This window comes from Anolis sagrei, chromosome Y (genome assembly GCF_037176765.1).
Source record: "Anolis sagrei isolate rAnoSag1 chromosome Y, rAnoSag1.mat, whole genome shotgun sequence".
Classification (NCBI taxonomy): Eukaryota; Metazoa; Chordata; class Lepidosauria; order Squamata; family Dactyloidae; genus Anolis; species Anolis sagrei.
The window spans coordinates 78,029,763-78,057,705 of NC_090035.1; the positions used below are offsets into that span (position 1 = coordinate 78,029,763).

General features: G+C 36.4%; 1 protein-coding gene across 1 annotated transcript; it reads left to right on the forward strand.

Annotated features, from left to right (window-relative positions):
- The first annotated feature begins 5,448 nt into the window (after nt 1-5,448).
- LOC137095207 (calpain small subunit 1) lies at nt 5,449-27,374 on the forward strand. Its single transcript, XM_067461605.1, has 11 exons — nt 5,449-5,576; nt 10,392-10,605; nt 12,559-12,592; nt 15,090-15,179; nt 16,398-16,455; nt 19,644-19,708; nt 19,968-20,036; nt 22,467-22,545; nt 25,059-25,175; nt 25,854-25,912; nt 26,365-27,374. Exons 2-11 carry the CDS (start codon nt 10,430-10,432, stop codon nt 26,389-26,391), a joined length of 774 nt encoding a protein of 257 aa, XP_067317706.1. The 5' UTR covers nt 5,449-5,576; nt 10,392-10,429; the 3' UTR covers nt 26,392-27,374.
- Nucleotides 27,375-27,943: the final 569 nt, after the last annotated feature.

Consider the following 27,943-nt stretch of genomic DNA (forward strand, 5'->3'; position numbering starts at 1 on the left):
TTATAAATAATATCTAATATATTATTAGTATAGCATGATATTAGCATTATATATTATACTATATTATACAATATATTTTTAGTACAGCATAATATTAGTATTTTATATTATACTATATTGTAAGTAGTATTATAGATAATATCTAATACATTTTTAGTATAGCATAATATTAGTATTATATATTATACTGTATTATATTTTAAGTAATATTATAAATAATATGTAATATATTATTAGTATAACATGATATTACTATTATATATTATACTGTATTATACAATATATTTTAGTACAGCATAATATTAGTATTAAATATTATACTGTATTATTTTATAAGTAGTATTATAGATAATATCTAATACATTATTACTCTATTTATCACTATTTATTATTTACAGCATTTATATTCCGTAACGTTAGTATATAATATTATATTATATACTAATGTAATATTGGTATATTATATATAATACTATTATGTTATAAAATATAATCTATTATATAATATATACAATATATTCCATAATATTAGTATAATATTCCATAATATCAGTATAGCACAATATTAGTATTATCTATTATACAGTATTATATTATTAGTACTATAAATAATATCTAATATATTATTAGTATAGCATAATATTAGTATTATACATTATACTGTATTATAAGTAATATTATAAATAATATCTAATATATTATTAGTATAACATGATATTAATATTATATATTATACCGTATTATTTTATAGGTAGTATTATAGCTAATATCTAATATATTATTAGTATTGTTGTTGTTGTTCATTCGTTCAGTCGTCTCCGACTCTTCGTGACCTCATGGACCAGTCCATGCCAGAGCTCCCTGTCGGCCGTCACCACCCGCAGCCCCTTCCAGGTCAGTCCAGTCACTTCAAGGATGCCATCCATCCATCTTGCCCTTGGTTGGCCCCTCTTCCTTTTGCCTTCCACTTTCCCCAGCATCATTCCCTTCTCTAGGCTTGGCTGTCTCCTCATGATGTGGCCAAAGGACTTCCACTTTGTCTCTCGTCTCCTTCCCTCCAGTGAGCAGCCGGGCTTTCTTTCCTGGAGGATGGACTGGTTGGATCTTCTCGCAGTCCAAGGCACTCTCAGCACTTTCCTCCATCACCACAGCTCAAAAGCATCTCTCGTCCTTCGCTCAGCCTTCCCTCAGGTCCAGCTCTCACCTCCATAGGTGACTACAGGGAAGACCATGGCTTGGACTAGGCAATGGATCTTGGTTGCCAGTCTGATGTCTCTACTCTTGACTATTTTATCGAGATTGGACATTGCTCTCCTTCCCAAGAAGGAAGCATCTCCTGATTTCCTGGCCACAGTCTGCATCTGCACTCATCTTTGCGCCTAGAATATTATTAGTATAGCATAATATTAGTATTATATATTACACTGTATTATATTATAAGTAGTGTTATAGATAATATCTAATACATTATTAGTATAGCATAATATTAGTATTATATATTTTACTGTTTTATATTATAAGTAGTATTATAAATAATATCTACTATATTATTAGTATAACATGATATTAGTATTATATATTATACTGTATTATAAGTAGTATTATAAATATCTAAGATATTATTAGTAAAACATAATTTTAATATTGTATGTTATACTGTATTATATTATAAGTAGTTTTATAGATAATATCTAATATATTATTAGTATACCATAATATTAGTATTATACATTATACTGTATTATAAGTAATATTATGAATAATATCTAATATATTATTAGTATAACATGATATTAATATTATAGATTATACTGTATTATAAGTAGTGTTATAAATATCTAAAATACTATTAGTAAAACATAATTTTAGTATTGTATATTATACTGTATTATATTATATTATAGATAATATGTAACATTAGTATAGCATAACATTAGTATTACATATTATTGCGTTATATTATTACATTGCAATATTATTAGTAATATTATATCTATTAGTATTATATCGCAATGTTATTCTTTCTATATGTTATATTATGTTGCAATATTATTACATTGCAATATTATTAGTAACATTATATCTATTCGTATTATTACATTACAATGTTATTCTTTCTATATATTATTATATTAGGTTGCAATATTATTAATATTGTATAGCATGTATAATATATTATTATATAATATTATTATTATATATTATGTATATGGATTTGAGGCTTCTCTACCAAAGAATCCCAGGATTCTATGGAACGGAGGCATTGGAAGTTAAACCGGATTCAATCTGCATCAATTCCACAGTGTAGATGCACACACCTCCTGGAGTCATATTTCCTGCAATTGGGTGTGCCTTCCCCTTTCCTTTCTCTGGGGCCTTGACACAGAAGCATTCCTTTGATCTGAATCAGACTGGCCTGGGATTTTTTCTCGGCCTCTGGAGCTGAAGATCCTTTTCATCCCAAACTGGCAAAGCAGGTTCAAAACCAGGAAGAGCTGCAAGAAATATATATATATTTGCAGAAGATCAATGGAGCAAGACCTTTCTCCGCCTTAGATAAACTATGGGGAACAGAGGCTGGGGCCCCTTCTACACTGCCATATACAATGCAGAGTATCTGCATTGAACTGGAGTATTCGGCAGTGTAGACTAGACATGGGCCAATTTATGCCCTCCAGGAGTTTTGGACTTCAACTCTCCATTCCTATTGTAGAACTACAACTCCCAGGATTCAATACTATTGAGCCCTGGGAGTTGAAATAATATATAATTACTAGCTGTCCCCTGCCACGTGTTGCTGTGGCCCAGTCTGTGTATATGTGTTTGTATGTGTATTTATTTGTGTATATGTGTATATATGTGGTTTTGTGCATGCATTGTAATGTATTTCTTACTTTTTGGTTTTTTAAGTCCCTTCTATTGTGTTTTTCAGTGTTTTTATGAGTGATGGTCACTCGTTGGCCTGAGAGGTGTCATGTGTCCAAATTTGGTGTCAAATCATCCAGTGGTTTTTGAGTTACATTAATCCCACAAACAATCATTACATTTTTATTTATATAGATGCCCCCCCCTCTATATATAGAGAGAGGGGGGGGGGCATCTATATAAATATACACACTTTATTTATGTATTTATTTACAGCTTTTATATTCCGCCCTCCTCACCCCGCAGGGGACTCAGGGTGGATTACAGTGTACACATATATGGCAAACATTCAATGCCAATTTTTGACATACAAACATATACAGACATACACAGAGGCTATTTAACTTTTTCTGGCCGCCAGGGAGCTGTCGCTTTCCTCGTCCATCTGCGACGCTGATGAAGCACTTCCGCATTCCCCGCATGTTTCCCCGCTGGAATGCTTTGCTGGAGTCTTCTTTATGGCCTCATAAATCAGTTAATTTAGCCTCCCCACACTTTTAAGGTGGTACCTTATTTTCCTACTTGACAGATGCAACTGTCTTTCGGGTTGCAAAGGTCGACAACAGGCTACACACAATTTGTTGGAAACCCACTCCAACCCGGGCTGGCTTCGAACTCATGACCTTTTGGTCAGAGTGATCTTAATGCAGCTGACACTCAGCCAGCTGCGCCACAATAAAAAAAAAGTTAAATAGCCTCTGTATATGTTCGTATGTCAAAAATTGTCATTGAATGTTTGCCCTATATGTGTACCCTGTAATCCGCCCTGAGTCCCCTGCGGGGTGAGAAGGGCGGAATATAAAAGCTGTAAATAAATTAAATAAATAGTTTTCTCAAGTTTGCTCCAAAGTCTATCTATTTATCTATCTATCTATCTATATTGTGTATGTGTGTGTGTGTATTATATATGTGTGTGTGTGTGTGTATGTGCGTATATTATCTATATAAATGTGTGGGAGTTGAAGTCCAAAACTCCTGGAGAGCCCCAGTTTGTCCATTCCTGTTGTAGAACTACAGCTCCCAGGATTCAATACTATTGAGCCCTGTGATTTGAAATAATATATAATTACTAGCTGTCCCTTGCCACGTGTTGCTGTGGCCCAGTCTGTGTATATGTGTTTTCTGTGTGTATACACATTTTACATATATTATATGTGTGTATGTGTGTATACACATATGCATTTTATTGTTTGCACGGCTCTCCTAACAGCATGAAGCCAAAACATAAAATGCATACAATCCAATGCATAGATCGAACACACGACATCAGAAACAGGGTACGAATATCAATGTATAGAGTTGCAATGCAATGCAGATTCAAAACTCATGATGGGTATCATTGGTACCAAAAACAAAACAAAACCGGCATCAAACTGCATTAATTCTGCAGTGGAGACAGGCTTTGGATTCTGAGGCCTGTTTCCTTTAACTTCAATAGAGATAGGGATCTATTCAAATGTGCATTCTTTGTCCTCTTCCTTTCTCTCTCTCTGCTGAATCATAGCTGGCATCCCCCCCCCCCCCCAGTATTCATTTATGCAAATGATGCAGAGCGTAAATAAGGGAAGGAATTGAGAATTGGAAGAACAAACGGTGCATCTATCAACAGGGTTGAGGAACTGCCAGGGCTCAATGCGAGGGCATCTCTGGAAGTTGCACTTTGCAATCGTTGGCGGAGAAGGTGAACAGCCTTGTCAAACTACAACTCTCAGGGAATGCCGTGACAGTCAAACTACAACTCCCAGGGGTGCCATAAATGTCAAACTATAACTTCGAGGGATACCATAACAAACTAAAACTCCCAGATAAACCATAACACTGAAACAACAACTCCTGGAATGCCGTAACACTCAAACTACAACTCCCGGGATGCCATAAGAATCGAACTACAACTCCCAGGGATGCCATAACAAGCTACAACTCTCAAGGATAACATAACACTAAAACTACAACTCCCGGGATGCCATAACAGTCTAACTACATCTCTCGGGGACACCATAATAGTCAAGGACAACTCCCATGATGCCACAAATGCCAAACCATAACACTTAGGATACCTTAACAGTCAAACGATAACTTTTGGGATGCCATAATAATCACACTACAACTCAGGGATGTCATAAATGCCAAACTACAACTCTTAGGGATGCCATAACAGTCAAACTACATCTCCCAGGGATATCATAAATGCCAAACTACAACTCCTAGGGATGCCATAACAAGCAACAACGCCCAGGGATGCCGTAACAGTCAAACTACAAATCCCAGAAAGTCAAACTCCAACTCCCAGGGATGCCCTAACAGCCAAACTACAAATCCCAGAAAGTCAAACTACAACTCCCAGGGATGCCCTAACAGCCAAACTACAAATCCCAGAAAGCCAACCTCCAACTCCCAGGGATGCCCTAACAGTCAAACTGCAAATCCCAGAAAGTCAAACTACAACTCCCAGGGATGCCCTAAGAGTCAAAGGAATGATAACCGGCGGGCGCTAGGACCGCGCGGGAGCCTGGGGAAGGCTTCCCCTCTGCATTGCCTGCCTGCCTTCCTCTCGGGCGTGGTGGATCCCGCAGCAGTCGATTCCTCGGAAAGGAAGCCAGCCTGCCTGCCCGGAAAGGAAGAAGCAGCAACCAAGAGCCGCTCGGAATCGGGTAAGCGGGGGAAAGGGAAAGATCCCACACCCTTAACCACATTTTCCCTCTCCTCCAGTTGGGATCCATAGATCTCCTAAGGGATCCCCTCCCATGAGAGTAGAAGGAAGGAATCCACTTCCTCTGCTGGGCCCAATTCGAGTCTCCCTTCCCTTATTTTTTTTAAGAGATCATGGGATCTTATTCCTTCCCTTTTATGATTATTTTCATATATATTTTAAAATATAGGGATCCCATTGGGATCCTTTTTTCCCATCCACTTTGGGGCCTCTTGGTGGGATCTTTATTCTCTCCGCCCCCCCTCCCCACACGTTGCTACTTTCCGCTATAAAACTCCGTGCCAAGTTCCTAAGAGATCTTTTCCTCCCTTTTCGCTCAAGATCTAGTGGATCCCACTGGATCCCTTATTCTCTTCCCCCCTCCCCGTTGCTACTTTCCGCTATAAAACTCCATGCCAAGTTCCTAAGAGATCTTTTCCTCCCCTTTCGCTCAAGATCTAGTGGATCCCACTGGATCCCTTATTCTCTTCCCCCCTCCCCGTTGCTACTTTCCACCATAAAACTCCGTGCCAAGTTTCTAAGAGATCTTTTCCTCCCTTTTCACTCAAGATATAGTGGATCCACTGGATCCCTTATTCTCTTCCCCCCTCCCCGTTGCTACTTTCCGCTATAAAACTCCGTGCCAAGTTCCTAAGAGATCTTTTCCTCCCTTTTCGCTCAAGGTCTAGTGGATCCACTGGATCCCCACACGGGGGGGGGGGGTGGTGTCTACTGGATCAAACTTTCAAGAGAGATCTCTGTTCCCCCTCTACTGGTGCCTCCCTTTCACTCCAACTCTTCTGTACCCATATGGGATCAACTGGATCTCCGTGGGTCAACTGGATCCAGTTCCTTTTTTCTAATGGCCAACTGTGTATACCACCCTGAGTCGCCTTCGGGCTGAAATGGGCGGGATAGAAATAATGTAAATAAATAAATAATGAAGCCGGATCTACTGAACCAAGTTTCAAAGAGATCCTCGTACCCCTCTGCTGGTTCCTCCTATTTCGCTCCAGACCTACTGGATCTATATGATCCACAGGATTTCTATTGGGGGGGGGGGTCCACAGCATCCAGTTCTTCTTTTCAATGAAACCCACAGATCAAGTTTCAAAGAGATGTTGCCCCCTTTTGCTCCAGATCCACAGGATCTCAGCAAGATCCACATGATCTTCATGGGATCCACTTCATCTCCATAGGTCAGCTGGATCGAATTCTTTTTTCAATGAAGCCAGAGCTACTGGATCAAGTTTCAAAGATATATTTGCCCCCCTCTACTGGCGCCTCCTTTTTTTTGCCACAGACCTACTTGATCCATATGGGATCTTCTGGATCTCCACGTGGTCCATTGGATCCATTTTAATGAAAACCATGGATCTACTGGAGCAAGTTTCAAAGAGATGTTTTCCCTTCCTTTGCTCCAGCTCCACTGGATCTCCCTGTGATCCACTGGATCTCCACAGGATCAACTGTATACCGTTCTTCTTCTAAGGGATTGCCCTCATGTATTTTTTCCACTGCTTCCGCTCCTCCCTTCCCTTCTGCTTCCTCTTCCTGGATCTTTTTTGATATAACACGCCCATTGAGAGAGATCTTAAAGGGGGCATCTACACTGTAGAGCTAATGCGGTTTTGGCACCGCTTGGGCTGCCATGATTCAAGGCTATGGAATCCAGGGAGTTGTCATTTTGGAATTATTATTGATAGAATTATAATTGTGATCAATAGAATCATTACTAGAATTATTATTATTATTAGCATTATTATTACTCTATTAATAGAATATTATTAGAATTATTATTAATTAATAGAGTTATTACTACCTATACCCAGCTTTCTCTCTCCATTTCGCTGCCTCACCAAACTACAACTCCCAAGATGACATAGCATTACTACATTATGACTTTGGATCACCATAAGCAGGATCTACACATTGCAGAATCGATGCAGATTCATATCCCTTGAATGACCATGAATCAATGCTATGGATCCCTGGGATTTGCAATTTGCACCGTTCTGCAGAAAGGCTCCAGAGGCCTTGCAAAACGACAACTCCCAGGAATCCAGAGCAGTGAGTCAGGGCAGCTCGAGTGGTATCAAACTGCAGTGAGTCCCCCTGGTGAGATAGGACGGAATATAAATAAAGTTTTATTATTGTTGTTGTTGTTGTCCAGTGTGGATGGCTCCTTGGCAGAAAATCCTACAGAGAAAAAACTGCAGATCCCAGTTTTTTCTGCAAAGTTGCCATATAATTTTGGAACGAGGAACTAGCCAAACAGAGAGGAATCTGTTGCCAATAAAAAGCAATTAGGGAATTGCAAGCATCTTACTTCCAAATGCCAAAACCCCCTTTGGGGTAGAATAAAGGGTGCATTTACACTGGTTTCTAATTACGCTTGTTTTTTTCCCAATCGCTAATTAATGCCAGCTTATTATTATTATTATTATTATTATCCCCTTTCCCCCCCTCCCAACCGACTAAACCACCTGTTCCTATTCATTCCTAGTTTTCTGCTTCGATGAACATGTTCCAAAGTAAAGCTCAATGCAAACTGTGTGCAAACAGTTGTGTTTTCTTTGTGTGTGGGAGAGACATTCATTGTAATTACACTGAACGATTTCCTTGTCTTGCAACACTTGTGCTTTGAACACGAGACTCTGAAATTTCACTTATGAGATCCATTTTTATTATTAATAATATTATACTATATATTATTATTATACTGACACCACAGTATGTCACAGTAATATTATTATTATTATTATTATTTATATTACACTATATATTATTATTTATTAGTAGCTTGGGCACAAAATGTATAAGGTTATTATTATTATTATTATTATTATTACACTGACACCACAGTATGTCACAGTAAATGAGATCTATATGCTGGATTTTGTATATTATTATTATTATTATTATTATTTATATTATTATTATTATTAATATTATTATACTATATATTATTATTATTCTGACACCACAATATGTCACATTAAATGAGATCTATATGCTGGATTTTGTATATTATTATTATTATTATTATTATTTATATTATTATTATTATTAATATTATTATACTATATATTATTATTATACTGACACCACAGTATGTCACAATAAACTAGATCTATATGCTGGATTTTGTATATTATTATTATTATTTATATTATTATTATTAATATTATTATACTATATATTATTATTATACTGACACCACAGTATGTCACAATAAACTAGATCTATATGCTGGATTTTGTATATTATTATTATTATTTATATTATTATTATTATTAATATTATTATACTATATATTATTATTATACTGACACCACAGTATGTCACAATAAACTAGATCTATATGCTGGATTTTGTATATTATTATTATTATTTATATTATTATTATTAATATTATTATACTATATATTATTATTATACTGACACCACAGTATGTCACAGTAAATGAGATCTATATGCTGGATTTTTTATATTATTTTTATTATTATTATTATTATTGTTATACTATGTATTATCATTTATATTATTATTAATATTATTATTCATATATTATTATTTATTAGTAGCTTGGGTACAAAATGCATAATGTTATTATTATTATTATTATTTTACTAACACCACAGTATGTCACAGTAAACGAGATCTATATGCTGGATTTTATATATTATTTTTATTATTTATATAATTATTAATAATAATATTATACTATTTATAATAATAATAATTATTATTATTATTATTATTCTGACACCACAGTATGTCACATTAAACTAGATCTATATGCTGGATTTTGTAAATTATTATTATTATTATTTTACTATTATTATTAATATTATACTATATATTATTATTTATATTATTATTTATAATTTCATATATTATTATTATTTATTAGTAGCTTGGGTACAAAATGCATAAGGTTGTGGGTGAACTACAACTCCCGTCATGCCAAGTTAACCCCGAGAAACTCCCATCCGTACTTAAAGTTTGTTACGTTGGGCAAATTTGCACCAGATGCATAACATTGTGTGTGAACTACAATATTTTAAATTTTATCCTGATGCTTTTAGGTTAAGCTGCTTTGAGTCTCCTTTGGGAGAGATAAAGTGGGGTATAAATATAAAATATTATATATATATATATTATATAAAATATAAATATAATATAGATATTATAATAATAGTCTCCTTTGGGAGAGATAAAGTGGGGTATAAATATAATATAAAATATATATTATATAAAATGTAAATATAATATAAATATAATAATAATAGTCTCCTTTGGGAGAGATAAAGCGGGGTATAAATATAATAATATAAAATATAATATATATATTATATAAAATGTAAATATAATACAAATATAATAATAACAGTCTCCTTTGGGAGAGATAAAGCGGGGTATAAATATAATAATATAAAATATAATACATATAATATAAATATAATAATAATAATAGACAATAGTGCATTGGGTGTTTGTAGCATTACTTAAAATGCAATATTTTTATGTGTCCAAAGCATCTGCACTGTCGACTTAATGCAGTTTGATCACAGTTTCTATAACTTAGAGTTATGGGATCCTGGGAGATGCAGTTCCCCAACATTTTCCCCCATCTCTTGCAAACTACACCTCCCAGGATTCCATAGCAGTTAAAGTGGGATCAAACTGCGTTAACTCTGCAGTGTAGATGCACCCCAAGATGCAGGTATATTAAACGGATGTAGCAATTGGATCATCTTTTATTTCCCTTTAGACCATCTGTGCCAACTTTGAATCTTTAAGAGTCTCGAAATGTTCCTGGTGAAAAACTTCCTTGGAGGCGGAGGAGGAGGAGGCGGCGGCGGAGGCGGGAACATCAACATCGGCAATGTGATTGGCGGGTTTTTGAGTGGCGGCGGAGGAGGCGGTGGTGGTGGAGGTGGGGGCGGAGCCATGGGCATCCTGGGCGGAGTCATCAGCGCCATCAGGTGAGTGTATGTTATTCAGGATTGGAGGAATATGCATGCTTTCTTGGGAGTGCATCTACAATGCAGTTGGACACCTCTTGAACTATATATTGATAATGTACATACAGGGAGTGGGACTAGATGGCCTTTGGGATCCCTTCCGACTCTGATTCTTTGATGGACAGATATACATACATACATACATACATAGAGACAGGACGTTGGACTAGATGGCCTTAGGAATCATAATTCTGTGATTTGATGATAGATATAGATATGGATATTGATACATAAGTATATAGATACAGGAAGTTGGACTAGATGGCCTTTGGGATCTTTTCCAACTGTGATTCGATCTTATTTATTTGTTGTGTCAGATTAACCAGTCCATTATATTACATTTCTAACAGAACAAAGCAAACAAACAGACAAAATACAACATTTGTGAGTTTGGTAGTTGGTTAAATGTCCTTTGACCAGTATCTGGCCACTTGGAGTGCTTCTGGTGTTGCCGCAAGAAGGTCCCCCATCGTGCATGTGGCAGGGCTCAGGTTGCATTGCAGCAGGTGGTCAGTGGTTTGCTCTTCTCCGCACTCACATGTCATGGATTCCACTTTGTGGCCCCATTTCTTAAGATTGGCTCTGCATCTCGTGGTGCCAGAGCGCAGTCTGTTCAGCGCCTTCCAAGTCTCCCAGTCTTCTGAGTGCCCAGGGGGGAGTCTCTCATTTGGTATCAGCCATGGATTGAGATTCTGGGTTTGAGCCTGCCACTTTTGGACTCTTGCTTGCTGAGGTGTTCTCTGTAGATCTTAGGAAACTATTTCTTGATTTAAGTCGTTGACGTGCTGGCTGATACCTAAACAGGGTATGAGCTGGAGATGTCTCTGCCTTGGTCCTTTCACTATTGGCTGCCACTTCCCGGTGGATGTCAGGTGGTGCAATACCGGCTAAGCAGTGTAATTTCTCCAGTGGTGTGGGGTGCAGGCACCCCGTGATAATGCGGCATGTCTCATTAAGAGCCACATCTACTGTTTTAGCTTGATGAGATGTGTTCCACACTGGGCATGCATACTCAGCAGCAGAGTAGCACAGCGCAAGGGCAGATGTCTTCACTGTGTCTGGTTGTGACCCCCAGGTTGTGCCAGTCAGCTTTCGGATGATATTGTTTCTAGCGCCCACTTTTTCTTGATGTTCAGGCAGTGCTTCTTGTAGGCCAGAGGATGGTCCAGAGTGACTCCCAGGTATTTGGGTGTGCTGCAATGCTCCAGTGGGATTCCTTCCCAGGTAATAATCCTCAGAGCTCAGGATGCTTGTCTGTTCTTAAGGTGAAAGGCACATGTCTGTGTTTTAGATGGATTAGGGATGAGCTGGTTTTCCCTGTAATAGGCAGTGAGAGCACCTAGAGCTTTGGAGAGCTTCTGTTCAACCATCTCAAAGCTCCCTGCTTGAGCGGTGATGGCACGATCATCAGCATAGATGAAACTCTCTGTCCCTTCTGGCAGTGGCTGGTCATTTGTGTAGATGTTGAACATGGATGGAGCAAGCACGCTCCCTTGTGATTCGATGATAGATAAAGATATTGCTATAGATACATAAATATATACATGCAGGGAAGGGGAATGGATGGCCTTTGGGATCCAACTCTGTGATTTGATGATACATATAGATAAAGAATCATAGAGTGATAGAGTTGGAAGAGACCATAAGGACCATCTAGTCCAACCCCATTCTGCCATGCAGGAAAAACACAATCAAAGCACGAGACTATGGATATCCTGGGATTTGTAGATTGGTGAGTCCTGAATGGCTCAATGCCTTGTAAAACTACAACTCCCTGGAGTGGATTCCTTAGTTAAAGTGGTATCAAACTGCACTTACTCTACAATGTAGCTGGGAAACGGGGCAGCTGGTTCAGAAAGATCACGTCTTTGATAATATATTTCTTTGTTTTGTCTCCTTTGATTGACATAATAGTGAGGCAGCAGCTCAATACAACCCGGAGCCTCCGGTAAGTCACCTGCACGAATTGTTTTATTGGAATTTCTTTATCTTTTCGTATGGTATTTGACAAAAGTTACTTTTACAGCAGGCATGGGTGAACTTGGGCCCTCCCTCCAGGTGTTTTGGACTTCAACTCCCATCATTCCTAACAGCCTCAGGCCTCTTCCTTTTGCCCCTCAGCCGCTTAAGCGGCTGAGGGGCAAAAGGAAAGGGCCTGAGGCTGTTAGGAATGATGGGAGTTGAAGTCCAAAACACCTGGAGGGAGGGCCCAACTTCGCCCATACCTGTGTTATAGCAATCAGGTAACTTTGATTCAGTGCATTTTCGTAACATCACTTCATTGCATCCTGATATGTTTTGGAAGTTTTTGCTCAAGGAGGGAAGGAAGGAAGAGAAAGGAAAAGGTCCGGAGTAAGATATGAGAAGAGGCAAAGAAGAAAAGAGAAGAAAGGGAAGAGAAAGAAAGGAGAAGGGGAGGAATGAAGGAAGAGAAAGAGGAGAGGAAAAGAATGAAAAGAAAAGGGAGGGAGGGAGAAGGCAGGGAGAAAGATAGGAGAAGTGGCAAGGAAAGAATGAAAAGAAAGGGAAGAGAAAAGAAGGGAAAGAAAGGAAAGGAGAAGGAAGGATGGAAGGGAAAAGTGAGGGAAGGAGGAGTAGAAGAAGAAGGATGGAAGGATGAATGGATGGAAGGAGAGAGGGAATGAGGCGTGGAGGAGTGAGGAAGAAAGAGGAAGGAAGGAAGGAAGGAAGGAAGGAAGGAGAGAGGGAAGGAGAAGTAGAAGAAGGATGGAAGGAGAGAGGGAATGAGGGGTGGAGGAGTGAAGAAGAAAGAGAAAGGAAGGAAGGAAGGAAGGAAGGAAAAAGAGGGAAGGAGAAGTAGAAGGATAGAAGGAGAGAGGGAATGAGGGGTGGAGGAGTGAAGAAGAAAGAGGAAGGAAGGATAAAGAGTGGGAAGTAGAAGTAGAAAAAGGATGGAAGGAGAGGGAATGAGGGGTGGAGGAGTGAAGAATAAAGAGAAAAGGAAGGAAGGAAAAAGAGAGGGAAGGAGAAGTAGAAGGAGGATGAATGGATGGAAGGGGAGAGGGAATGAGGGGTGGAGGAGTGAAGAAGGAAGGAAGGAAGGAAGGAAGGAAGGAAGGAAGGAAGGAAGGAAGGAAGGAAAAAGAGGGGGAAGGAGTAGAAGAAGGATGAATGGATGGAAGGGGAGGGAATGGGGTGGAGGAGTGAAGAAGAAAGAGGAAGGAAGGATAAAGAGTGGGAAGTAGAAGTAGAAAAAGGATGAAAGGAAAGAGGGAATGAGGGGTGGAGGAGTGAAGAAGAAAGAGGAAGGAAGGAAGGAAGGAAGGAAAAAGAGGAAAGGAGAAGTAGAAGGATGGAAGGAGAGGGAATGAGGGGTGGAGGAGTGAAGAAGAAAGAGAAAGGAAGGAAGGAAGGAAGGAAGAAAGAGGAAAGGAGAAGTAGAAGGATGGAAGGAGAGAGGGAATGAGGGGTGGAGGAGTGAAGAAGAAAGAGAAAGAAAGGAAGGAAGGAAGGAAGGAAGGAAAAAAGAGGAAAGGAGAAGTAGAAGGATGGAAGGAGAGAGGGAATGAGGGGTGGAGGAGTGAAGAAGAAAGAGAAAGGAAGGAAGGAAGGAAAAAGAGAGGGAAGTAGAAGTAGAAGAAGGACGGAAGGATGAATAGATCAAAGGAGAGAGGGAATGAGGGTAGAGGAGTGAAGAAAAAAGATGGAAGGAGACCTAGAAGAAGGATGGAAGGATGAATGGATGGAAGGAGAGAGGGAATGAGGGTGGAGTGAAGAAGAAAGGGGAAGGAAGGAAGGAAGGAAGGAAAAAGAGAGGGAAGGAGAAGTAGAAGAAGGATGGAAGGATGAATGGATGGAAGGAGAGAGGGAGTGAGGGTAGAGGAGTGAAGAAAAAAGATGGAAGGAGACGTAGAAGAAGGATGAATGGATGGAAGGAGAGAGGGAATGAGGGGTGGAGGAGTGAAGAAGAAAGAGAAAGGAAGGAAGGAAAAAGAGGGAAGGAATTCAGAAAGTATGTCTTAGGCCACTTCTACGCTGCCATATAAAGTCTAAATTATCTACTTTGAACTGGATCCTATGGCAGTGTGGACTCATACAATCCAGATCAAAGCAGATAATGTGGACTATCTGATTTGTTAATCTGGATTATATGGCAGTGTAGAAGCGGCGAAAGGCAAATCCCCTTGGGATAAATCTCGTCCGGAAAACTGTGAGAAGGTTGCCTTGGGGTCACCCGGACTTTGAAACGACTTGAAGGCACACAACAACAACAACAACAACAACAAACTAAAGTCAAAGTTGGTGGACCCCTGATTTAAGGTTTATCAGAGAAAGGGTTATCTTTGGTTTTAAAAAATAGTATTTTTATGGTTGGTTTCCCCATTTTGGGGGGGGGGGGGGGAGGTCTTTGGCTCTGAACCTCCATGGAAAATAAACCCATTATACTCCATTATATTATTTAAAGATTGTGTCTCTCTTCTCAGCCTCCTCGCAGCCACTTCTCCCAAGTCGAATCCAACGAAAGCGAGGAAGTGCGGCAATTCCGGAGGCTCTTCACGCAGCTGGCAGGAGAGGTGAGCTCTGGCTATATTTAAACTCCGCCAAAGGGAAGACGTGCCAATAATAATAATAATAGTAATAATAATAATAATAATAATAATAATAATAATAATAATAATAATATATTCTGGCACAAGCTATAAAGATGGTGCCAGTGGTGATCGGCACACTGGGTGCAGTGCCTATATTTATTTATTTACCGCAGCCAGACAGCTCAGCCAGAGCCGACTCAAGGCAATTCACAGTCGGCAGCGATTCGATGCCATAACAAATATCAAAATACAATTAAAACAATTATCAAAACAATTCAAACTACAAGAAAGGAGATTCCATCTGAACATGAGGAAGAACTTCCTGACTGTGTGAGAGCCGTTCAGCAGTGGAACTCTCTGCCCTGGAACATGGTGGAGGCATTGACCTTGAGTTTGGGAGTTGTAGTTCACCTACATCCAGAGAGCACTGTGGACTCAAACAAGGATGGATCTGGACCAAACTTGACAGGAATACTCAATATGCCCAAATGTAATAATGTGAACTACAACTCCCAAACTCAAGGTCAATGCCCACCAAACACTTCCAGTATTTTCTGTTGGTCGTGGGAGTTCTGTGTGCCAAGTTTGGTTCAATTCCATCGTTGGTGGAGTTCAGAAGACTTTTTGATTGTAGGTGTACTATAAATCCCAGCAACTACAACTCCCAAATGAAAAAATCAACCCCCGCAACCCCACCAGTGTTCAAATCTGGACATATCGGGTCTTTGCGCCAAATGTGGTCCAGTGAATGAAAATACATCCTGCATATCAGATATTTACATGACGATTCATAACAGGAGCAAAATAATAGTTGTGAAGTAGCAATGAAAATAATTTTACTTTTGGGGGGTCACCACAACATGCGGAACTGTATTAAGGGGTCGCGGCATTAGGAAGGTTGAGAAACACTGGTGTAGATGCATATAATCCAGTTCAAAGCAGATCATCTGGATTTGGGTTACTGGATATTATGAGAGTATAGACCTCGCCATGGTCAACCTGGCCATAGTTAAGAGCAACAAGAAATATCCAAGTAAAGGCAGATGGGATTTTTTATTTTCTTTCTGCTATATAACCGGAAATAATCCAGTTGTGTTGAGTTATGGATACCCTAATCCCATTGCCAGGATTGTGGGAGTTGTAATCCATCATATTTGGAGGATAGGTCAGGTTGCTCTCATTGTTTTGTTGTCTTTGCAGGATATGGAAGTGAGCGCGACGGAGCTGATGAACATCCTCAACAAAGTGGTGACCAGACGTAAGATTCCTACTGAACGTTGATAGTAGGCTTGGGCGATCCAATTCGTTAATTTCGTAATTTGTTATTAATTCGTATTTAAATTAGCTTACGATCCAATATCGAACCATGCAGGAATAGTGTGAGGAGTAATTAAGAATCGAAACTACAAGAGAGGAGATTCCATCTGAACATGAGGAAGAACTTCCTGACTGTGAGAGCCGTTCAGCAGTGGAACTCTCTGCCCCGGAGTGTGGTGGAGGCTCCTTCTTTGGAAGCTTTTAAGCAGAGGCTGGATGGCCATCTGTCAGGGGTGATTTGAATGCAATATTCCTGCTTCTTGGCAGGGGGTTGGACTGGATGGCCCATGAGGTCTCTTCCAACTCTTTGATTCTATGATTCTATGAAACAATTTTTCCAATTTTCGTAATTATTTCGTAATTATTTTTGTACGTCTGGTGCAAGTTTTAGAATCTCGCATTTAACCCACTTCCGGTCCCTTTGCTCTGCTGCCTCCCTCCTCTTTCCTCATGCTTCTTCTTGCCTCACTCTAATATACAATACTATAATATGATGTAATATAATAATATTATAATAATATAATATATTAATATTATATTATTATAATACTATTATATTATAGTATTGTATATATTATATTATATTATTATATTATATATTTTATTACTATATTATTATATTATATTATAATTGTATAATATAATATAATATATATAATATAATAATATAATATAATATACAATAATATAATATAATATACAACAATATAATATAATAATATTATAATAATATAATGTAATATAATATAATGCTTCTTCTTGCCTCACTAATATACAATACTATAATATGATATAATATATAATATAATAATATTATAATAATATAATATATCATATCATATTATATTATTATAATACTATTATATTATAGTGTTGTATATATTATATTATATTATATATTTTATTACTATATTATTATATTATATTATAATTGTATAATATAATATATATAATATAATAATAATATAATATAATATACAATAATATAATATAATAATATTATAATATAATATACAACAATATAATATAATAATATTATAATAATATAATGTAATATAATATAATGCTTCTTCTTGCCTCACTAATATACAATACTATAATATGATATAATATATAATATAATAATATTATAATAATATAATATATCATATTATATTATATTATTATAATACTATTATAGTATAGTATATATTATATTATATTATTATATTATATATTTTATTACTATATATTATATTATATTATAATTGTATAATATAATATATATAATATAATATACAATAATATAATATAATAATATTATAATATAATTGTATAATATAATATATATAACATAATATACAATAATATAATATAATAATATTATAATATAATATACAACAATATAATATAATAATGTTATAATAATATAATGTAATATAATATAGTTGTTGTTTGTTTTATCACACCAACAGTCAACAACAGAGGGAGAGGGAAGCTTCAGAAGTTCCCCCTGTCCCATTTGGAGGTTTTTTTAGCATATTGCGCAATCGCGTCCGCCATTAACGAATCGATTCGTAATTTATGAAATTTCGGAAATTTCGAAATTTCGAAATCTTAAATTTTGGAAGTCCTCAGAATTTAGAAACGCTAGCACACCCTAGAAACGAAACGAGTTTAGAACCAATTTTTTTCTTGATCGCCCAAGCCTAGTTGATAGGGATTGATATAGTTCAGATTGGACAGAAAGAAGGTCTCAATTAAACAGAGATAGAATTTGGATTGAACAGAAAGAGGGTTTCAATATATAAATAGAGACAATGTTTTGATAGAACGGAGATTGGGTGTCGACTAAACAGAAATAGGGTTTTGATGTAAATAGAGACAGTGTTTTGATTGAGACAGGGCTTTGATTAAACAGAGATAGGGTTTTGATTAAATGGAGATTTGGTTTTGATTGAATGGAAACAGAGTTTTGATTGAATGGAGATTGGGTTTCAATTGAATGGAAGCAGGGTTTGGATTGGATAGAGACAAGGTCTCTATCCAATTCAAGAGAGATATTGACAAGCTGGAATGTGTCCAGAGGAGGGCGACTCAAATGATCAAGGGTCTGGAGAACAAGCCCTATGAGGAGCGGCTTAAGGAACTGGGCATGTTTAGCCTGAAGAAGAGAAGGCTGAGAGGAGATATGATAGCCATGTATAAATATGTGAGAGGAAGCCGCAGGGAGGAGGAGGGAGCAAGCTTGTTTTCTGCTTCCTTGGAGTCTAGGACGCGGAACAATGGCTTCAAACTACAAGAGAGGAGATTCCATCTGAACACGAGGAAGAACTTCCTGACTGTGAGAGCCGTTCAGCAGTGGAACTCTCAGCCCTGGAGTGTGGTGGAGGCTCCTTCTTTGGAGGCTTTTAAGCAGAGGCTGTCGGGGGTGCTTTGAATGCAATATTCCTGCTTCTTGGCAGAATGGGGTTGGACTGGATGGCCCAGGAGGTCTCTTCCAACTCTTTGATTCTATGATTCTAAGGTTTCAGAGATGTTGTTGTTTATTTGTTCAGTTGCTTCCAACTCTTTGCAACCTCATGGACCAGCCCACGCCAGAGCTCCCTGTTGGCCGTCACCACCCCCAGCTCCTTCAAGGTCAAGAGTCAGGAGTCAATTTCTGATGGCACGAAGATATCACAAATTCCCTCCGTGACATCCTGACTGAATCATCCTGGCTGAATCAATTCTCTCTCTGTGACATTTTGAAGCCAGCAGAGGGCGCTGGAAACCTTCTATTGGAACTTGTGAAGCAACAAGTTCTAATAAGGAAACTGATCTATTTAGCAATATTAAATAACCACTCACAAGCCGGTTTTGCTTTGAAATTGATATATTGCTTGTATCTCTGCAGCCAAGAAAGACACTACTGACTTTTTCCCACCACCACTTCCTTTCATACACCTTTCCTGCCAATCTCTGGGGGGATCTTGTTGTGTTTCAAATAATAATAATAATAATAATAATAATAATAATAATGTGTCCAATGTGTGATCCAATACAACAGCCAGCAGAGTGATCTTGTCTGCTGTGGACTCATCTTGTTGTGTTTCTAATAATAATAATAATGTCCCAACAAAGACTCAGCTCGCTTTGTTTGCTTTCTAGATCCTGACCTGAAGACGGATGGGTTTGGGATTGACACCTGTCGCAGCATGGTGGCCGTCATGGACGTATCCTTGGCTGCTTTGGGACTTTTGAGAGGCAGCTTTTGCCTAATGCTATCACGCCTGGTCCAGTTCAAGGGCAAACTTGGGCCCTCTGGGTGTTTTGGACTCCAACTCCCACAATTCCTAACAGCCTACCGGCTGTTAGGAATTGTGGGAGTTGGAGTCCAAAACACCCAGAGGGCCCAAGTTAGCCCAGGCCTGGTCTATGCTGAAATCTAGGTGTCTTTGTCTCCATTTTTTCCCTTGACCCTCCTCTTTGCAGAGCGACACAACCGGGAAACTCGGGTTCGACGAATTCAAATATCTCTGGAATAATATCAAGAAGTGGCAGGTAAACAAAGCTGTGCATAGGAAACACTAGGCAACAACAACAACAACAACAACAACAACAACAAGACTTTATTATGGTCCATGCACAGAGTATGTAACTAAATTTGAACAATTTTCAGTTCCTGGTTTGAAAGTAATATTTCCTGTTTAATTGTGCAACACTGACCGTATATACTCGAGTATAAGCCGACCCGAATATTAGTCAAGGCACTTAATTTTACCAAAACAGATTGACTCGTTGTATAAGCTGAGGATGGGAATAATAAATAAGAGTAAAATAATAAATGTAATAATAACAATAATAATAAATAGAGTGAAATAATATATGTAAAAATAACAATAATAATAATAATAGAGTAAAATAATATATGTAATAATAACTATAATAATAAACAGAGTAAAATAATAAATGTAATAATAACCATAATAATAGAGTAAAATAATAAATGTAATAATAACAATAATAATAAACAGAGTAAAATAATAAATGTAATAATAACAATAATAATAAAGTAAAATAATAAATGTAATAATAACAGTAATAATAAATAGAGTAAAGTAATAAATGTAATAACAACAACAATAATAAAGTAAAATAATAAATGTAATAACAACAATAATAATAAATAGAGTAAAATATGTAATAACAACAACAATAATAATAAAGTAAAATAATAAATGTAATAATAACAATAAATAGATTAAAGTAATAAATGTAATAATAACAATAATAATAACGTAAAATAATAAATGTAATAATAACAATAATAAATAGAGTAAAATAATAAATGTAATAGTAATAATAATAATAATTATTATTATAACAATAATAGAGTAAAATAATATATGTAATAATAACTATAATAATAAGTAGAGTAGAATAATAAATGTAATGGTAACAATAATAATAATAAAGTAAAATAATAAATGTAATAATAACAACAATAATAAATAGAGTAAAGTAATAAATGTAATAACAACAACAATAATAAAGTAAAATAATAAATGTAATAATAACAGTAATAATAAATAGAGTAAAGTAATAAATGTAATAATAACAATAATAATAATAGAATAAAATAATAAATGTAATAACAATAATAATAATAAATAGAGTAAAATAATACATGTAATAATAACAACAATAATAAATAGAGTAAAATAATAAATGTAATAATAACAATAATAATAAATAGAGTAAATAATATATGTAATAATAACAATAATAATAAATAGAGTAAAATAATAAATGTAATAATAACAACAATAATAAAGTAAAATAATAAATGTAATAATAACAATAATAATAAACAGAGTAAAATAATAAATGTAATAATAACCATAATAATAGAGTAAAATAATAAATGTAATAATAACAGTAGTAATAAATAGAGAAAAATAATAAATGTAATAACAATAATAATAAATAGAGTAAAATAATAAATGTAATAATAACAATAATAATAAATAGAGTAAAATAATAAATGCAATAACAGAATAAATGGAATAAAATAATAAATGTAATAATAACAGTAATAATAATAAATAGAGTAAAATAATAAATGTAATAATAAGATACGCCTTCCTCTTGGTACGTTTCTCTCTTTCACCCTCCTGGAATAGGGCCAGACACCCTGGAAAACTCACAGCAACCCAGTGTGAGGTCATTTTCCAACAATAGCAGTTAAAGCAGTGTCGAACTACATTAGTAATACACAATAGGTCAGGCATGGCCTCCAGGTGTTTGGACTTCAACTCCCAGTTGCATTAGCATTGAATTGTCTTGTCGCTACAAAGCCTGGCTGCTTCCTGCCTGGGGGGTATCCTTTGTTGGAAGGTGTTAGCTGACTGTCTCCTGGCTGGAATTCCCCTGTTTTCTGAGTGGCCAGCTAACACCTCCCAACAAAGGATTCCCCCAGGCAGGAAGCAGCCAAGCTTTGACTCTACAAGACCATTAAAGGCTAATCAAAGAGGTCTCAGTTGCCTCAAGCAGACAAGAGTTGTTTCTTCCACCCTGGACATTATTTCACAGATACATAAACCCCACTTGCCTAGTTTCCAACAGACCTCACATCCTCTGAGGATGCCTGCCATAGATGTGGGTAAAACGTCAGGAGAGAATGCTTCTGTAACATGGCCAGACAGACAAGAGTTCTTTCTTCCACCCTGGACATCATTCCACAGATATATAAACCCCACTTGCCTAGTTTCCAACAGACCTGACAGCTTCTAAGGATGCGTGCCGTAGATGTGGGTGAAATGTCAGGAGAGAATGCTTCTGGAACATGACCATACAGCCTGGAAAACTCACAGCAACCCATAGCCCTTCTATTTTGCTTCGGGGCAGTAAAGGAATGCTTTTCAGCCTGTCTGCCCTGTTTCCCAAGACTGATACGTGTGTGTTTTCTCCTTTGTTATCCTTCCGTGGCAGGGAATCTACAAACGTTTTGATGCAGACCGGTCCGGGACTATCGGTAGCAATGAACTCCCAGGTGCTTTTGAGGCTGCAGGTAAGAAAGAAGGAAGGAAGGAAAGACCGAATAAAGAAAGAGACTCACTGAGAAAAGAAATACAATAGACTCTCAATTATAATCCATAGTATCCCTCGGGATTGGTATATTATTATTATTATTATTATTATTATTATTATTATTTATACCATAGTAGAATGGTATAAAGATAAATTATTATTAATACTATTACTATTATTATTATTATTATTATTATTATTTATACCATAGTAGAATGGTATAAAGATAAATTATTACTATTGTTGTTGTTGTTATTACTATTATTATTTATACCATGATAGAATGGTATAAAGCTAAAATATTGTTATTATTATTATTATTATTATTATTTATACCATAGTAGAATGGTATAAAGCTACATTAGTCATGTTATTGTTATTGATACTATGGTAGAATGCTATAAAGCTAAATTATTATTGTTGTTGTTATTATTATTATTATTATTATTATTGATACCATGGTAGAATGGTATAAAGCTAAATTATTAATGTTATTATTATTATTATTATTATTATACCATACTAGAATGGCATAAAGCTAAATTATTAAGTTATTGTTATTATTTATGCCATGATAGAATGGTATAAAGCTAAATTATTATTATTATTATTATTATTATTATTGTTATTGTTATTATTTATGCCATGGTAGAATGGTATAAAGCTAAATTATTATTATTATTATTATTGGTATTGTTATTATTTATACCATGGTAGAATGGTATAAAGCTAAGTTATTATTATTATTATTATTATTGTTATTATTGTTATTGTTATTGTTATTATTTATACCATGGTAGAATGGTATAAAGCTAAATTATTATTATTATTATTATTATTGTTATTATTTATACCATGGTAGAATGGTATAAAGCTAAATTATTATTATTATTATTATTATTATTATTGTTATTATTTATGCCATGGTAGAATGGTATAAAGCTAAATTATTATTATTATTATTATTGTTATTATTTATGCCATGGTAGAATGGTATAAAGCTAAATTATTAATATTATTATTATTGTTGTTGTTGTTGTTTTGTTGTTGTTGTTATTGTTATTATTATTTATGCCATGGTAGAATGGTATAAAGCTAAATTATTATTATTATTATTATTATTATTATTATTATTATTAATACCATAGTAGAATGGTATAAAGGTAAATTATTGTTATTGTTGTTATTGATACCATGGTGGAATGGTGTAAAGCTAAATTATTAATGTTATTATTATTATTATTATTATTATTATTATTATTTATACCGTAGTAGAATGGTATAAAGCTACATTATTAATGTTATTGTTATTGTTATTGATACCATGGTAGAATGGTATAAAGGTAAATTATTATTATTATCACCATAGTAGAATGGTATAAATCTAAATTATTAAAGTTATTGTTGTTATTGATACCATGGTAGAATGGTGTAAAGCTAAATTATTGTTATTATTATTGTTATCAGTATTATTATTGATATCATGGTAGAATGGAATAAAGCTGAATTATTGTTGTTGTTGTTGTTATTACTGATACTATGGTAGAATGGTATAAAGCTACATTGTTAATTTTATTGTTACTGCTACCATGGTAGAATGCTATAAAGCTAAATTATTATTGTTATTACTATTATTATTATTATTATTATTATTATTATTGATACCATGATAGAATGACATAAAGATAAATTATTATTATTATTATTATTATTATTAATACCATGGTAGAATAGTATCAAGCTAAATGGTTGTTGTTGTTATTTGAAACACAACTAGATTAGTACACAGCAAACAAGATCACTCTGCTGGTTGTTGTATTGGATCACACATTGGACACTTACCAAGTGTCTGGGACTATGTGATGTATCAGCGGATAATTCGTGCAGATCCCAGTAGGGTGGCCTTTTATTGTTATTATTACTATTATTAATCCCATGGTAGAATGGTATAAAGCTAAATTATTATTATTATTTTACTGACACAAAAACACAGTATATCACAGCAAATGAGATCTATATGCTGGATTTCGTATAATAATAATAATAATAATAATAATAATAATAATTATTATTATTATTATTTATGCAATGGTTTTTTGTTTTTGTTTATTTTATTTTTTTTGTTGTGTCAGGAGCGACTTGAGAAACTGCAAGTCGCTTCTGGTGTGAGAGAATTGGCCATCTGCAAGGACGTTGCCCAGGGGACACCCGGATGATTTGATGCCATGGTATAATGGTATAAATCATAAATATTATAGTAATTATAATTATTTACCTTTTTCTGCCAAATAGTTGCTCCTCCCAGCCAGTCTTTTCTGCCACCAGGGGGCAGCATTTTGCAACCCAGGAGCCAAAGTGGAGCAGTCTTGCTCCTGCATACATTCTCACTCAATGCATTGCTCCCAATGATGTTTGCAGGACTTTTCTAATAATATATATATATATTAAAAAACAGAAAATGCCTATTTTCCTTTCCTCCCTTCTCTCTTTCAGGCTTTCGGCTCAACGAGCAGCTCTACAGCATGATGGTGCGCAGGTATTCGGACGAGAACGGGAACATGGACTTCGACAACTTCATCAGCTGCCTGGTCCGCCTGGACGCCATGTTTCGTAAGTCGCCGGCCATTGGCTTTTCTGGAGGGATGCAGGTTGAGGAGCCGTAATTGTGTTCAGAAATGTTATGTGCCTACCTCTCTGTGTACGAACCCACACGATCTCTTCGATCATCTGCTCACGCTCCCGCCTCCATCGCAAGCACGATTGGTGGGGACGAGGGACAGGGCCTTCTCGGTGGTGGCCCCCCGACTCTGGAACTCACTCCCTAAGGACATCAGACATGCCCCAACGCTGACAGTCTTTAGGAGGAGCCTGAAAACGTGGTTGTTCAAGTGTGCCTTCCCAGAATAAGGAAAACTCTTAGCAATATGCCCTCAAATGCACTTTAATATTGATTTAGGGTTGTCTGCGCACCCTCATCTTTCTCTGAAATATATAGTTTTGCAAATGTACTGTAGTGTATTTTTGCTTTTTTTTTTTTTTGGCATTTTAAGTCCTTCCACTGTGTTTTTCAGTGTTTTTATGAGTGACGGTCACTTGTTGGCCTAATATGTGTTTTGGCGGCAATTCGTCCAGTGGTTTTTGAGTTATGTCAATCCCACAATCTAACATTACATTTTTATTTATATAGATTTTTACCCACTGCTTTGGTGTATTTAATTGACTTGAATCTGCTCATTTTAGTTGCCTGTCTAATGAATACATGGAATATATTTGTTCTCCTTTTTTTAGGTGCCTTCAAATCCTTGGACAGAGATGGCAGCGGACAAATCCGTGTGACTTTAAGGGAGGTAAGAAGGAAGTCCATCTATATGACATTATTAAAAAATGTCCTGTTCCTGGTTTGAAAGTGCTATTTCCTGTTTAATTGGACAGTACTTACTTTGAAAGTAGTTGTCCTACTCCAGAAACTTGGTTTTTGTGCCACAAACTATGTTGAGTTGGTTGGGACTCAAGGATGAGAGATTCATTGGAAAATTAGAGAAAATTTTGACAGTTTAATAAACTTTTCCCATATGATAGAACCAATTAGGAAATGACATTTACAACCCAGGAACAAAAAATGTGTTATGTAGTGTAATAATAATAATAATAATAATAATAATATGGCTCATAACAGCCACAAAAAAGCAATACAATTTAAAACTCGCAACATGTAAATACCCAAATATAATTAAACATGCAAGTCAATCTAAAAACATGTTAAATGTAAAATAATCAAAATGTTATCTTTTCTTTGCAGTGGTTGCAGCTCACCATGTACTCTTAAAGGCCAGCATGAAAGTCCGATCCTGCCTCTTTTGCCATCACCGAGCCCAATTTGGAATAGTTTCAATTTATGCGCTTAAAGAATCCTATATTTCCTTCCTTCCTTGTTTCCCTTCTTTCCACTTTCCCTCCTTCCTTCTCTTTCCTTCCCTCCTTCCCTTCCTTTCTCCTCCCTTCCCACTTTCTTTCCTTCCTTCTTTCCCTTCTTTCCTCCCTTCCTTCCCTATTTCCTTCTTTTCTTCCTTCCACCCTCTCCTTCCTTCCTTCCTTCCACCCTCTCCTTCCTTCCTTCCTTCCTTCCTTCCTTCCTTCCTTCCTTCCTTCCTTCTTTCCTTCCATCCATCCATCCATCCATCCATCTTTCCCCTCTTTCCCCCTTCCCTTCCTTTCCTCTCTCTCTCATCTTTTCTCCTTCCTTCCCTCTTTCCCTTTTTTCCTCCTTCCTTTCCCTCCCTCTTTCCTTCCTTTCTTCTTTTCTTCCGTCCACCCTTCTCTTCTTCCTTCCCTTCTTCCTTCCTTCCTTCCCTTCTTTCCTCCTTCCATTCCTTCCCTCTCTCTGATCTTTTCTCCTCCTTCCCCACTTTCCTTTCTTCCTTCTTTCCCTTCTTTCCTCCCTCCCTTCTCTCCCTCTTTCCTTCCTCTCTTCTTTTCTTCCTTCCCTTCTTCCTTCCTTCCTTCCCTTCTTTCCTCCTTCCCTTCCTTCCTTCTCTCTCATCTTTTCTCCTCCCTTCCTTCTTTTCCTTCTTTCCTCCCTTCTTTCCTTCCTTCCACCCTTCCCTTCTTCCTACCCTGCTTCCTTCTTTCCTTTCTTTCCTCCTTTCCTTCCTTCCCCCTCTCTCATCTTTTCTCCTTCCTCCCCACTTTCCTTCCTTCCTTCTTTCCCTTCTTTTCTCCCTGCCTTCCCTCCCTATTCCCTTCTTTTCTTCCTTCCACCCTTCCCTTCTACCTTCCCTTTATTCTTCCTTCCATCCTTCCTTCTTTCCTCCTTCCCTTCCTTCCCTCTCTCATTATTTCTTCTCCCTCCCTCCCTTCTTTCTTTCCCTTCTTTCCTCCTTTCCTCCTTTTCTTCCATCCTTCCTTCTTTCCCTTCTTTCCTCCTTCCTTCCCTTCCTTCCTTCCCACTCTTCTTTCCTTACTTTCTTTTTTCTTCCTTCCATCCTTCCTTCCTTTCTTTCCCTTCTTTCCTCCTTCCTTCCCTTCCTTCCTTCCCTCCCTCTTTCCTTACTTTCTTTTTTTCTTCTTTCCATCCTTCCTTCCTTTCTTTCCCTTCTTTCCTCCCTCCCACTCTTCTTTCCTACTCCCTTCCCTCTTTCCTTCCTTCCTTCCCTCTTTTCCTCCCTCTTTCTTTGACTTCCTCTCCCGAAAAAGGCACCCTCGTGTTCTTATATATTGTATTTTCCATTTTTTTTAAAGACGGCAATTAGAAATCTCACTTCTGATATTTATAGTAACCTTATTTTTTTGACTTGTGTACTAACCCTGCCTCTATTTGCGTGCTTTCTTCTTCTTCTTTTTTGAAGTGGGGTCGCCTTCTTTCTTTCCTTCCTTCCTTC